The 14,904-nt window shown below is 39.9% G+C and overlaps 1 protein-coding gene across 2 annotated transcripts in view; it reads left to right on the top strand.

The window, feature by feature from the left end:
- The window catches only part of syne3 (spectrin repeat containing, nuclear envelope family member 3), a 55,132-nt gene that overhangs the window by 19,666 nt on the left and 20,562 nt on the right, over positions 1–14,904 (top strand). For both annotated transcript variants that reach the window (XM_085391894.1, XM_085391895.1), the window contains exons 7-12: positions 2,706–2,842; positions 3,759–3,933; positions 5,759–5,941; positions 6,996–7,139; positions 9,186–9,320; positions 14,230–14,391. In XM_085391894.1, the coding sequence (XP_085248020.1) occupies positions 2,706–2,842; positions 3,759–3,933; positions 5,759–5,941; positions 6,996–7,139; positions 9,186–9,320; positions 14,230–14,391 (936 nt within the window). The remainder of the gene's footprint in view (positions 1–2,705; positions 2,843–3,758; positions 3,934–5,758; positions 5,942–6,995; positions 7,140–9,185; positions 9,321–14,229; positions 14,392–14,904) is intronic.

The raw sequence follows: 14,904 nt of genomic DNA on the forward strand, positions 1-14,904 counted from the left end.
CACATCTTTGCTGAAAGTTGTCATTTGTCAACATTTTGTTAAAAGAAAGTAACACCAGAGTTTAACTGGTTCTTTTTTTGAATGTGCCTTTACTCCCAAATTGTCATGATAGTTAGTCTGATAGTTTTGTTTGTTTTTTTTTGGTAGTCCTGAACACAAACAACATGTTTCCAAACAGTACATTGCAAATTTTATTTTATAGACAAGTTTCTCTTTTCACTTAATTTCTTGCCATTTCGAGGTATTCTCCACTGTCTGATATGTTTGTTTGAGACACCGGATTCCTCAGAGAGGTGTGTCAGTCACATTATTAGTTCTATCTGCGTTCCTAGAGACGTAGCCAGATTTATTTTTTGCAGACGAGCTCTGTACCTGTGGAGTGGCTTCTGTTAGGTGTGTCTGGAATGCCAGACGATCTGGGGTATTCATCTGTATAATCGTCTCACCTTGAAGCAATCTTATGAGGGTTTTTTTCTTAAGGTCGGGAGAAAAGATAGTAGGATCAAGTTCATTCCCAGACTCAGGGGAAGGGTGGCAGTCAAGGAGCCATACTTAAGTTAGGGGACTGGTACAAAATCACAGGTATGCCAAATTATATGAAAACTGCATTGGAAATCCATGGTAACAGACCCCAAGATACTTAAACTCCTCCATTTGGGGCATGAACTAGCCCCCGACCCAGAGTGGGCACTCCACCCTTTTCCGGCTGAGAACCACGGCCTCAGATTTGCCCCTCCGCGAATCGCTACCTTATCGTGGTGGAGGGGTTTGTGTGTCACAGGGATCCCAGGAGCTATGTTGTCCAGGGGCTTCTGCCCCCTGGTATGGTCTCCCATGGCAAATTGGTCCTGGGTGAGGGACCAGACAAACAGCGATTCAGAAGACCCTTATGAGAAAACCATAGAGGGAACAATTCATCCAGCCCAGGATAGGGTTACCGGGGCCCCGCCCTGGAGCCAGGCCCAGAGATGGTACCCAAGGGTGAGCGTCTGGTAGCCGGCCCTTAGTCCAAGAGGCCCGGCCGGGCAGAGCACGAAAAGGGGACATGGGCCCATCCTCCTGCTGGCCCACCACCTGCAGGCGCCATAGGGATAGGGTGCATTGTGTGTTGGACGGCGGCCAGGAGTGGAGACCGTGGTGGACTTGATCCCTGGCTACCAAGACTGGCAATTGTGATGTTAGTTGGACATCTTTGTAAAATTGATGAAATTATAAATGCAAAAAAGTACCACAAGATCTTCATCAACCACGGCATCTGAATAGTGTCTAATTGGCAGGACTTTATTGTTGAGCATGACTGTGATCCCAAACACAGCAACAAAGAAGAGCTTTGATTAACATCCTGGAGTAATTTTTTTGTGTGTTTTTCAGCAACTGTCACACATGCTTCCTGAGCAAACTCAGCCCGTTCTTTTTTTAGCAAATCTCTCGCGCTGCTCCAGAATTGATGGTCTTCTGGCATGAGCCTTGGACTTTATTATGGAGGTATTATGTATGCTGCATCCCCTCAGCATAACACTCCTTCCACTGTGGAGGGAGTGTTAAAGTGTTGTTTGGGTTGTATCCCTCTTCTTTCTTTATCCAAGCGTAAACAGTGCCTCATTGTCCAGAGAGAGTTCTAGTTTAGTCTCATCTGACCAAAGGATGCTTCCAGTATGCATAATCTTTCTCCAGGTTGTTCTAAGCATACTTCAGTCTGTTTTGAAAGTGTCTCTTCTGCAGAAGTGGAATTTTTCTTAGTTTGCAGCCTTGGAGTCCATTCCTGTGCAATGCTCTAGGGGTTGTTTTCTTTGATATTACAATTCCCAACTTGGCTAGGTCATTTACTCATGTTAAGGTAAGGTCTGTATATATGTCTCTGATTACTTTTGTTTCTTGCATCTTACCTCTGCCAGGCTTGTTCTGCACTCTGTGGTTTTCTTTGAATTTCTTGATGATAATTCTCACTCCATTTTTGACCCTTGGAAATGCTGTGTTTCCTTTGTGTATCCACAGAGATATAAAGAAATGAGAATGAGTCAAAGCCTTTACATAGTGCTGTTTATTGAACCATATTGCCTGTGTGACACCACACTAGGGACAAGAGTTGAAAGTCAAGAGCAACTGCTCGACAAGCAAACACACGCAGCTATCTCTAGAGTTTTCAGAGAATGGTCTTTAAAAGAGAAAATATCCAGTAAGTGGCTGTTCTCTGGGTGAAAATGTCTTGTTGACTTCAGACAAGAATCGCTAGAATCCTTGAAGGCAGTAGAAAACAGCACGTCCAACCTTCATGCAGATAGGCTGCAGCTGTCGAAGACCACACCAGCTGCAACCCCTGTCATCTAAGAACAGGAGGCTGAAGCTACAGTTCACACAGGCTCACCAATATTAGACAGTAAAATATTGGGTAGTCTCATTAAGCTCTAAATCTGCTACAACATTCAGATGGTAGTGTCAGAATTTGGTGTAAACAACATGAAACCATTAATGTATCCTGCCTTGTATCAGTAATTCAGGGTACTCAGTCTGTAAGTTGTATGTTTTTAGTATTTTGTATTTCAGCTAGGAGTTAGAACTAGGAAGTGGATGGCCTTTAATTAACCCTGGGATTGATTAGAGTGCAGGATTATATAATAGCTCAGTGAGCATTGGGGTTGTTAGTTTTTGTGTGAGTTGCTACTTGTACTCCTCTTGTACTGTTTATATTCTGTTGTGTGTTTCAGGGTGTGAGGAATACTTTAGCAGGGGAAGAATCCCAGGTGGAACTGCTCAAGGCTCAGCTCAGGGAGCTCTTCAGGTTCTCAGAGGACTCGCGTCACCTTTCTCATGATGTCTTGGCTGTTGTTAAAGAACATCAAAGGTATGTGCTAGGGAGCTTGTGTTTGTGTGGGAGTTTTTTGAAACCCCAAAACAAAACTAAAAATAAGGCCCCATGATGACTAATCATTTAGTAAAATTAATCATTTTACTTTCCTTAGATTACTGTTGTTATCTAAATGAGAATGTTAAAAGTGAAAATGTATGTGCTATAATAAATCTGTTGAAAATATAATATAATAATCTGAAGAATGCACACACTTTATAAATGCGGGTGTGTTACATTATAAATGCTGTGTTTAGTTATACAGTGGAACCCTGACTTACGAAATTAATTCGTTCCAGAGGGTCTTTGGTAAGTCGAAATTTTCACAAGTCGAAGCACCTTTTTCAAACACATTTGCATGACATACACTACCAGTCAAAAATTAGGACACACCTTCTCATTTAATGTTTTTACTACTTTTCTACATTGTAGATACATACTGAAGGCAAATATAATATATATGAAGCATATATGGAGTTATGTAGCAAAGAAAAAATGGATAAAAACTTTATATATGTCTTATATTTCAGATACCTTAAAGTATCCACCCTTTTCTTTGTTGACAGCTCTGCAAATCCTCGGCCTTCTCTCACTGAGCTTCATGATGTAGTCACCTGAAATAGTTTTTACTTCACCACTGTGCCTTGTCAGGGTTCATTTGTGAAATTTCCTGTCTTCCTATTAAATTAGAAGCTGTGTCTGTGACTGGTAGTGTATCTTCACTGATGTGTCACCAGCAGTAGCTCTCCATCTAGGGAGAAATATGGAACTACCAGCAGGAATGTGGAACTTATTAGCTGCAAAATCTGACTCTGTTTATTTACTGTAAGGATAAATCATAACACCTTAGGGCTTCTGGGAAACTTCTTTTCAAATTGTAGTTGTACATTTGTACATATGTGCTGTGTTTCAGTGTGAAATGTCGAGCAACTAGACTGTGTTCAGAGTCCGAGTTGGGACTGAGAAACATCCTCCAAGACCCGCTACTGGTCTACGACCAATGGAAAGATACGGTTTCTCAGGTGTTGGAAACTTCTGCTGAGGTCACAGACTTCTCCCATGTTGCCATGTTAGTCCAGAAGATTGAGGTAAAACAAATGCATTATCTTTAGAAGGACTTTTTGCTCATATAGAAAAATTCCTCACCTTTGTAAATTTGTGTATGTTAACCCCTGCAATTTGAATTGTTTGGTGCAACCAAGAAAAACTTTCATACTAGCTTAACACAAACGGAGCAGACACAATCATACAGGTTGGGAGGTCAGATGGGCTTTCAAAACTTGCTATCAACACCTGCTACCAATTTAGAATCAGCTCTTTAACCTGACATGTAGAGCAGGGCGATGTGACCAAAAATATTTATCACGATATACATTTGAAAATTTGCGATAACGATATAACTGACGATATAATTGACACGAGACAAAATGCTTTACAACTCCACAACTTTATTAGTGCAAAACAAAAAAAAAAATCACTGTATTTTCACTTAAACAAGCAGCTGTTTTTTATGTGCATTAAAGTTATATAAAAATGTAACAGTGCAAATGCAAATTCCTTACTGACAGTTTAACCAAAAGGCATTTCCAGTGGAAACTGGCCGACATATCCTCAGCATAACCATGTATAATATCCACAAAACTTAAAAAGAGGTGATACACACACAATACGGTAATATTATGTTGAAGCACAGTACGTATCACTCCGCGAGGCTCCTGCCTACGATAGCCGTAATGCTCCAACAATCCATCAAGCGGTGCGGCTTCGTAGCTTAGCAAAGTTGTACTAAAACATTTGACAGATTTTCGAGCGCCGTGTACATAAAATCGTTTCGAGGTCAGTAAACACAACCAGAGTTCATACATAAGGCACACGGGATTATAAGGGGCTCTGTCGACTTTCAGAAAAATCAAAGGATTGATTTTAACCGTGTGTAATAACGACGGCCCGCTAGCATGCTCTACCAAAAATAGTGCTTTGTTGTGTATCTGACGGACGAAAGCTAAACCAGTTCCACACCACTGAAGTTGCAGCATTTTTACAAACCAGTTCTGGTTCATCTGTTTCATTCAACGATCCACTTTCACTCTTCTCATTCTGCGTTGCCGGCATGTGCGTCTGTAAACAAAGGCACTGCGCATGCGTGTTTTACCCATATTCTATCGCGATATGTCATTTTCCTATCGTTGCCCAAAATTACACCGGTATTACCGTGAACGGTATGATATTGCCCAGCCCTACTGACATGCATGTCTTCAGACTGTAGGGAAAAACTGAGCACAAACGGAGAAAAGGCATGCAGGCACAGGGAGAACATGAACGCTCACATAGAAAGGTTTCAACCCAGTTCGTTCTACATTCTACAAAGACCTCGGTGGGAAGATACGATTCTATTGTCTGCTGCACTTTGGTTATCCTGATGTGCTTGTTTGTATTCATAAGATAATTGTATCATAACTGGTTAGCTTTCTTCACTTTGGAAAGTTTTGAGTTGCGTAACTCAGTCTGCACTGTAGGACAGTCAAAATTCTCAGTGAAAAGTTCTGTGTGAAAGTCTGCATAGAAATAATTTTTAGAGTTTCATTTGAATGTTCATGTAAATATGTGGACTTTGAGAAGTTGTATAATGCTAGCTGGGCAGCATAGTGGCCTCACAGCAAAAAGGTCCTCAGTTTGACTCCACCATCTATGTGCATCTATGCAACTCTATGTAAGATTTGCACATGGAGTTTGAGTGGGTTCTCTCCAGGTACTCCGGCTTCTTCCCATGGTCCAAACATGTGCAATTAGTTGGGTTAGGTTAATCGATGATTCTAAATTGCCCTGTGACAGACTGGCAATCTGTCCAGGGTGCTGACTAAAACGTTCAGGAATGAGACGTGTGAATATGTTCTTTTCTACTCTCTGCGCTAGTGTCTCCTGAAGGAAAGTGTCCAGCTGCAGGAGCGCTTCAGTCTACTGGAAGTGAAAGGGGACCTGCTAGACTCTGTGTTTGGTCCTGAGAGGTCTGATGGACTGCAGAGCGAACTGAGCACTGCCATGAGGAACAGAGAACTGTTGCATGTTCAGCTGCAGCAGAGGAAGAGCAGGCTACAGGTATGCGCGTGTTGGCGTCGTCCACTGAGCTTTGTTTTGTCTTAGGTTTGAGTGTCAGTCTATTCAAAGCTTTACCGTATCCCTCAGGCTTAAAGAAAAGACCAAGACAAACCTTTTGGACTTTTAAACTGATCCTGAAATCATTAACAGGTCATGTTTGACAAGAAATGCATACAGAGAGCGATGAGAAAAGAGGGCGGAGTTGTCCAAGAGACAGTCTAAAAGAGAATGTGACTATCAAATCAGTAAATATTTTCAGAGGCTACATAACAATCACGGGTTTGCCTTTTGATATCAGACTATGGAACGATAAGTAACCTGGCAACTGTTTTGTAATTAGTTCGTGTCAGTGAACAGACAAGATTGTCTTGGTGAATGCCCTTCTGTCTCGCTTTGCCCATACCAATCTTATTTACTGCAGTGTAACAACAACGTCACTCATTAGATTTTGTGCAACACATGTGAGCTGTCACAGTTTAGAAACTGAAATCATCAGATGCATTTACTAAAGTGTGCATGAATGCATTCTAGTAAGTACATGCAGGATCTGGTGTAATTATCAAAGTAGATACTAAAAGCACTGTAAAAGCACTTGCTGTAGTGTCAAATCTTGGACTTAGTACTCAATGTTGTGTTCATACTATGGCTCATTCAATAGTGTGTGTGTGTGTGTGTGTGTGTGTGTGTGTGTGTGTGTGTGTGTGTGTGTGTGTGTGTGTGTGTGTGTGTGTGTGTGTGTGTGTGTGTGTGTGTGTGTGTGTGTGTGTGTGTGTGTGTGTGTGTGTGTGTGTGGGTGGGTGGGTGGGTGGGTGGGTGGACGGGTATTAACATCTTCATGGGGACCAAAACTTGGTAGTTTACACGACTTTGAAGGCATTTTTGAGACTCAAAATGTGGTTTTAGTGTCAGGGTTACAATTAGGTTATGGTTAGGTGAATGAAATGAAAACTCATCTTCAAAGAATGAAGACGTCTGGTTGACAAAATACTGTTAGACTTTAAGTTGACTGGGATAAATGATAAGAACACACTTAATGACATTTTCCTTCTCACAGGCATTCATTTCAAGAACCAAGGACTTCACTGACACCTACAAGCTGATGTGCTCAAAGTTGTCCAGTGTCAAAGGCAGACTGATGACAGCTGATGGTCTACAGCCTGACATTCTCGCCAAAAAAAGCCAGTCAGACCAGTTTGGGGTGAGTTTTTTCACCTGCCAGACTTTGGGTTAGACATTTATTAACCAGCCACACCATAAATCCACCTGCCTATAATTTGACTCGTCTTCTATGACTATATCTTTCTAAGCTGACAAAACAGCTGTGACCTGTATGGGCATGGACAGCACTTGGAATAGATTGTCTGTATCCTGTTTGGCATCTGGCCTGTCGCACTCTCAGTGCTCAATCAGAGATCTGGCTGGTTTGAAGGCCAGGTCCAAAGCCATGTCGCTCTTTGCATTCCTCAAAAATTTTCTCATCATTGCTGGTACATAGTTGTCCAAGTATGCTGAAAGTTAGACTGTATTGTATTGTATTTGCTTATTTAATTTCAGTTCACATGAAGAGTCACACTGTAAAGTGTAAACCCTTTAAATATGAGTTAGTCCGTCAATGTCAGGAAACGCTGTCTGTTCATATTATTTCATTCAATTGCCTCATTTAAGTTTTTCAGTCCCGTAAGGTTCCAAAAATCACTCGTCTGAAGCAACATTTCACTCTGAAAATGAAATTCTTATCATTGCTCTCAATTCCAAAAGCAAATGAAATAGTCGTCCACTGCTTTTAATGCCTTTCTCGTCATCAGAAGTTTTGTTCAAATAGTCTGTTTCTCTCGGGAAGGTGAAGTAACGCGTGTGTGGTGGCCATGAAAAAGGCTATTGACATTCTCCAAATACTGAAAAAGGAGCTTTAATGCTTCCTTTAGCAGAGGGTTTATAGAAGGAGAAGAGATGACTCTATAAGGAGATGATGAATGATTGGCAAAGTAGAGAAGATCATCCAAATATAAATGTTACTCATAGCTGCATTTTTCATTTCATGCCAGAACTTACTGATGGCCTGTTAAAGGCACATGTTAACTATGAACTGTAACAAAATGTGCTTCTTGTTAAATCGTTGCCTTCCATGAAGAACGTAGCTTTATACAAGCGCTGTAAACCAAAATTCTGATGTATTTTAATCAATTAAAGTGTGCTTAAGCTTCTGTATAGTTTAGGTTTCAGGTCATTGTATTGTCAGCCTTTAGAATTATTGTTTATTTATTTATTTATATATTTATTTTTATTATTATTAGTATTATTATTAGTAATAGTAGTATTACTGTTGTTTTTTTACTTGGGGTCAGCTGGCAGGAAAATGTATATTAGCCTGATGCTGCATTTGCAGGGTTACCTAATAGTGCACTAATTAACATACAAATGCAGCTAGTTTATTTCAGTTATAAGCAGCATTCTGCCAAGAGCAGTGCAAATGATCAGCTCGAAAACTAGCTGACCTGATAAAGGAGTAATGTACGTATCACAATAATGCAGCAGTGTAATCCTGGTTTTCCGTTTGTGTTTTTCTCTGAAAACATCAACAATTCAGATAAATAAAAGGCAGGAGAAATAGTGTTAATGTAACTGTTGTGATAGAAACTGCTGGATTTCTCAGAGGACAGCTGCATTACTACAAATTATTTGATGAAAACCTAACATCTCTTTCTAACAGTTGATCTGTACAATATATATAAGACACTTAATATTATTTACTGTCACTCCTGTGTGTTAGTGAAGTACTGTTATTATGACACGCTGTATTTCAGTTCAGTGAAGCTGTACACTGTTTCATCAAAATCCCAGTATTACTAAGGAGAATGATGTAGTGCTTGTCTCTCAGGGCGAGGACTGTAATGAAGCAACACTGTAGTTTCCATACGTTAAGCATTCAACATGATGAACCAAGAGACTATAAGAGCAGCTGGATTCTTATAATGCATCTTTAAATAGTCAATAATTGCATTATTTTATGTGACCAGTTGTTACAAAGGCTGATAAATTTTGTTGTGTACTGCTGGAGGGCTTTATGAAAAGGTGATTAGTCTTTTGGTTATCTTGAATGTTTCAAACTGTGAATGTCTGATCTTGCCTGTACCTCTTCCCTTAGTGAAACTGAAGTTCACTTCAGTTGAAGTTTAGATGTGTACAAAATTTTATTTATTTATTTATTTATTTTTCATGTGCACACTTGCTTTTGTGTCTCCAGGTCATCCTAAAGGATGTAGAAGACTATGAAGCCCAGGTCATGGCACTTGAGACTCTGGTCTCTTCCAGTCAGACCAACAGGATTCAGTTTGAGAAACTCTGTGATGAATGGAAACATCTGCACATTGCAGTCAAGGTGAGGGGACATTCATATAAGAAGTGTGAATAGCCCATTTTTCCTAATACTCCCCTGGAACTGGGTACTTGACTTCTGCTGGAGTTAGATTATCTGTGACCCTGAAGTAATATGATCATGTTGAATAACAAGATAAGTACCCACCATGACCTCAACCATCCAAAACACTTTTATCTTGGCAGCAGGCAAGATTGTTTTTGATTCAAGCCCATGAACAGCAAGTCTCACACATTTCCAATGATTACAGAAGGGACAGATGGTCTGCAACGTCTCCTTCTCCGGTGACGGTGCCGGAAGAACCAGAAAACGAAATAAGAAAGATGTGCAGAGCTGTAGTAACTACTGAAGGATAACGTTGATGAGCCATACCATGAAGATGTGATAGAGTTGTTGAAGCTAGATTTAAAAAGGAGAGGCGATGATCAGTGAGCAGCAGTATGGCTTCATGCTGAGAAAGAGAAACACAGATGTGATCTTTGCTTTGAGAGTGTTGATGGAGACGTATAAATAAAGTGTGGAGGAGCTTCACTATGTCTTTGTGGATCTAGAAAAGGCATATGATAGGGTGTGTGGCGCATGAAGATGTCAGGAGTGGCAGAGAAATATGGGAGAATAATGAGACAGTGGTGAGGTGTGTTGACAGATAGGTTGAAGGTTCGAGTGTTTACATCACTGATCTGCTCTCAGCCCCTTCTTGCTTGTTATGGTGATGGACAGGTTGATGGATGAGGTCATGCAGGAGTCTCTGTGGACTGTGATGTTTGCAGACAGTATTGTGATCTGTAGTCAGAGCAGGTGGAAGGTAACATGGAGAGCTGGGGGTATGCTCTGGAGAGAAAAAAGCAGTGTTAGGTGTTGTCATCTGACTTTTTATGTGATTTATTGCTCAGCTCAGGAAAAAGAAATTATTGTTGGTAATTTTAACATCCATGCAGATACTGAAAATGACAATCTATTATTACAGACACAATTGGCAATGTAAAGGAACCCACCCACCACTTAAATCACACTATACATCTTGTTCTGGAATTGGAACATTTGAACATTTAACAGTGTTTCCTCACACACCTCAGTTTTCTCCCAAAATCCTGTTTTGTCTTATCTGTTTCTAATAGCATTTCATTTTACAATAATGGATTACACAGCAGTGAGAAATACATTTCATCACAGTAGATGTCTTTCTGAAAGTGCTGTAACAAAGTTTAAGGATATAAGTCCTCCACTGTTATTTCCTTCAATACCATGTGCTGACACAGTGCAGAGCAGCTACACCAACTCTATTCACAGAGGTTGATTATTGTGTTAAGAATTTCCTCTAGCTCCTCTGAAAAAGAGCCTTCAATCAGAAGTACTTGACTGACTTGTATAACAAACCTGCACCTTAAAGCAAATAACTCATAAGCTGGAGAGGAAATGGCATTTCACTGATTTCGAAGGTCTTCATTTAGCCTGGAAAAACACTTTGTTGCTCTGTTTTTAAAAAAAAAAAAAAGAAAAGAAAAGAAAAAGCCCCCCATAAGGCTAGAACATCTTACTATTCATCACTGATTGAAGAAGAGAAGAACAAGCCCAGGTTTCTCTTCAGCACTGTAGCCAGGCTGACAAAAAGGGAGACCTCTGTTGAGCCAAGCACTGCTTTAACCTTAAGTAGTAATGACTTCATTAATTTCTTGAGATTAAAGCTCTAACTATTAGAGGGGAAAAAATAATCTCACAAACATAACATTATGTTAGCCGACTAATCTTTGCTGTTGACAACAGCCCATATCCGTATTGACTTACTTGTCGTTTAATCTAACTGTTAAATTTTTAATTGATGCCCAGTGCCAGTAAATTATTTTCCTAAATGTTATGCAGTCGCTAGGAACATCCCTAGTACAGCTACTTTCCATACCACTGATATTTATTTAGACTCTTTTTCTCCAATTGATCTTTCTCAATTAACTGTTACTGTACTCTGTCCTAAAAATCTTAGAAACATGGTATCTAATCAGATGCTTACTCTGGATGCATTAGCTTAACTTTCAGTAGTACTTCTAAGTTCTTGACCAGCATATGTTGTTATAGCAGACACACTAGTAAGCTATCTCTGAAACGTGATTCTGTACTGATCCCTGGTAATAAGGTCCAGTCAGAGACGTGGAATAATGTCACAGTGTTGAAGAACTTTATTTACAATGACGTGGTTCTGAAATTAATACAAATAAGAAATAACATAAACATCTCTTTCACTGGTTCAGCATCTCTCACATTCAGTATTACAGAGAACACCATACCAAATTATGCATGGACAGAAACGGATACCACAAAAGGATTATCATAACGACATAACAGGATGAATAAACACAGAATCATAGTCAATTTAGGCTAATTCTCTCATTTGTGACTCGACACCACCCTCGACACAATTGCTCACTCAAATGCCGTTATGGTTACACAGGGGTTCTTAGCAAAAACAGGTTTGTATGCTAGCACAGAAACTACATCAAGGAAAATCTTTGTGAACATTAATTCTCCACAACAACTGAAAACAACTTAGAAATGAGGAGTAGCCTGTGAAGCCAGGCTACTACCTACTTTGCTTTGACAGTATAGCTGCTGACACACAGCTAATAATAACAGCTGTCCACATGGGTATATTAAATGCAACTGAAATAAAATATGTTCCCAATGTGACTTACTGTTTCTATGAACGCACACTTGCCAGCATTAGTCCACTTCCGTTCAGATCCATAACTTGCCTGCAATTGTGGCATCAAGGATGGACTCTGGCTATTGGCCCTTGTGGGAATCATGCTCCTCCCATGCAGGTAACGCATGCCCGGGCAGGAGGACTTTTTAACATATGTTCTTGAATGTATATAAAACAAATATTTAGGATTGCTTTCTTACATTTGCACAATATCTATAAAATTAGAAACATCCTGTCTCAGTGATCCTGCAAAACTAGTTCATGCATTTATTACTTCTAGGCTGGAGTATTGTAATTCAGTATTATTAGGATGTCCTAAAAACTCCACAAAGCCTCCATTTGATCCAAAATGCTGCAGTGAGTACTAGAGATGGACCGGTCCGATACTGACCTAAATTACTGGATCGGATATCGGAGAAAAATAAAAAATGTAATCCGATCCATTAAATATCATGAAAGCACCTCACAAAACTTGCAACACGCCGTAACTCACCTCAGAACGTTAGCACGTCGGAGCAGTATGCATCACGTGATAGAGCGGCTGTGGCATGCAGGACCTGTCGGTGGTCTGGATAGCATGTGGAGCTTCACTAGCAACCCGGCATTTCATCTCCGACAAAGTTATCCCGAGAGAAGTAAAGCAAGCATGTAAGTCCATCTCTGAATGTTTGTAAAGCATTCCTGCGTTAAGCTTACCAAGCGATATATGGAGCGACTGCCTCTTCTTGCTGCTACTTCAATCATGAAACTGCTTAATGATCAGCTGATCGGCTTTTCTGTCGCGAGTCCGTGTCTCTAGTTTGCTTTTGGCCCACTTTGCACCAGAAAGAGGAAACCAGCGGCTGAACAACAGCAGCACGTTTAAGCTTGATAAGCTGTTGTTAGAATTTATTTAATATTACTTTCTACTCCAGGATCTTTTTCTACGTAGCTGACGCTGGTAACTGTGCAGGGGCGCATCTAGCAAAGTTTAGCCAGGGGGGCCGATAGGGCATTAACAGGGAAAAGGGGGCACAAAGACATACTTTTCTTTCTTATTCTCATTTAAAATGTCTAGCTTTTAATAAATAATTATCTGACACCCAAAGTTTTAATTTGATGCAAAATGAATAGAAGTCAATTACTGTATATAGTGACTATTAAGTCTAATATACCCTAGTAAGCTATAGTACTTTTTCCTTTGGGAAGGTACCATCTGTGCCGTCTGCAATTTTGTTGAAGAAAGATGTTGAATCTATTTAATATTTCTTGAAAAATAATTGATTTCTGTGCATTTTTTTTTCACACTGCATCAAATTAAGGTTGATTACGTTGATTAAGCATCATGAGGTGGAGTGTGAGGGGTGGTTCCCTATTTTTTATTTATTTATTTTTGTTGTTGCTGGGAGTTGGAACCCTATTAGTTAGGTTGCTTAATATTTACGCTAAGTACTCTTTAAAATACCAGAATAGGGAGGATGATGTAGGTTTAAGTTTATTAGATTGATCAGTATTGCTGAACTATGAAATTTTTTTTTTTTTGCATACAGGTATAACAGAATAGCTTTAGTGTAGTTGTTGTTTTAAACTTGAGTATGAACTTATACAAAATGCAGCAAGATATTTAAAAAAAAAACAGTTTTGTTGATTAAAAAACATTATATCGGATTCATATCGGTATCGGCAGATATCCAAATTTATGATATCGGTATCGGTATCGGACATAAAAAAGTGGTATCGTGCCATCTCTAGTGAGTACAGACAAAGACTAGAAAGAGAGAGCATATGTCCTTGAATGTCCTAGAATTATCATCTTATCTTGAAGACCTCATAGTATCCCAGTAGAGCATTTCAGTATCAGACTGCTGGTGTACTTGTTGTTCCTGCAGTATTTAAAAGTAGAATGGGTGGTAGAGCGTTCAGCTTTCAGGCCCCTCATCTGTCGAACCAGTTCACAGTTTGGATTCAGGAGACAGACACCCTGTCTTCTTTTAAGATTATGCTTAAAATGTTCCTTTTTGACAAAACTTCTTTCAGGTGACACTGAATCCTCCCTTACTTACACTGCAATAGTTTTAAGCTTCTACGTAGCTACTACTAAGCTACTTTCCATGATGCATGTTTCTTCTTTCCTGACCTTTTCTTTTTTATCTTTTTTTTAAATCCTGCACTGCATGGATTCTAAGTTGTTTTTTCCTGACAAAGCTTGTCTAACTTGTATTTTTCTTTTATATACAGGCAAAGGTAGATGAGAGTGACAAAATTGTTGCAGAACATGAGAGGTTCCATGACAGCCTTCTAAACATCGAGAAGTGGCTGATGATCATGAAGCAGAAGCTGATGTCCTTCCACAGCCCAACAGGAGAGTGGAGCATAGAGGGGCGCCGGCATGAAGCTGAGGTCCGTGTGTGTTTGCCAGTTACACTGGATGTGCTAAAAACAATTAGATAGATAGATAGATAGATAGATAGATAGATAGATAGATATAGGACAATTCACTTACCTAACTTTTTAAACGAAAAACAGGAGAAAACTTAATCAACAAAAATGGCTTCTCACACCTACTAGGCTGCTCCAGTGGACAATATATAGAAGGTGAAAAAAACTCCACAATTGCTACTTTACAAATCTATTTACAAGATTAAGGTTCTAACGCCAGACACACACACAAAAAGGTTGTATTTGGTTATACTTGCAAATCAATGGGCAAAGACACAAACAAATCAAAATCACAGGTCCTTTGTTGGATCGTGGAGGCTAGGAGAGAGGGGGCCAGGTGGCTGTCATTTGGTGGTTAAATACTGGGGGTGATCAACCAATCAACCAATCTCAGGACAGGAAGAGACTCCACCCAACTACTCAGTAGGCACGCCCAGGTGTCCACCCCCTAAGAAGAAAAAAAAAAAACCCTAC

Source organism: Rhamphochromis longiceps, linkage group LG19 (assembly GCF_057381845.1).
Source record: "Rhamphochromis longiceps isolate RC_006_pf linkage group LG19, R_longiceps_female_GT1.1, whole genome shotgun sequence".
Classification (NCBI taxonomy): Eukaryota; Metazoa; Chordata; class Actinopteri; order Cichliformes; family Cichlidae; genus Rhamphochromis; species Rhamphochromis longiceps.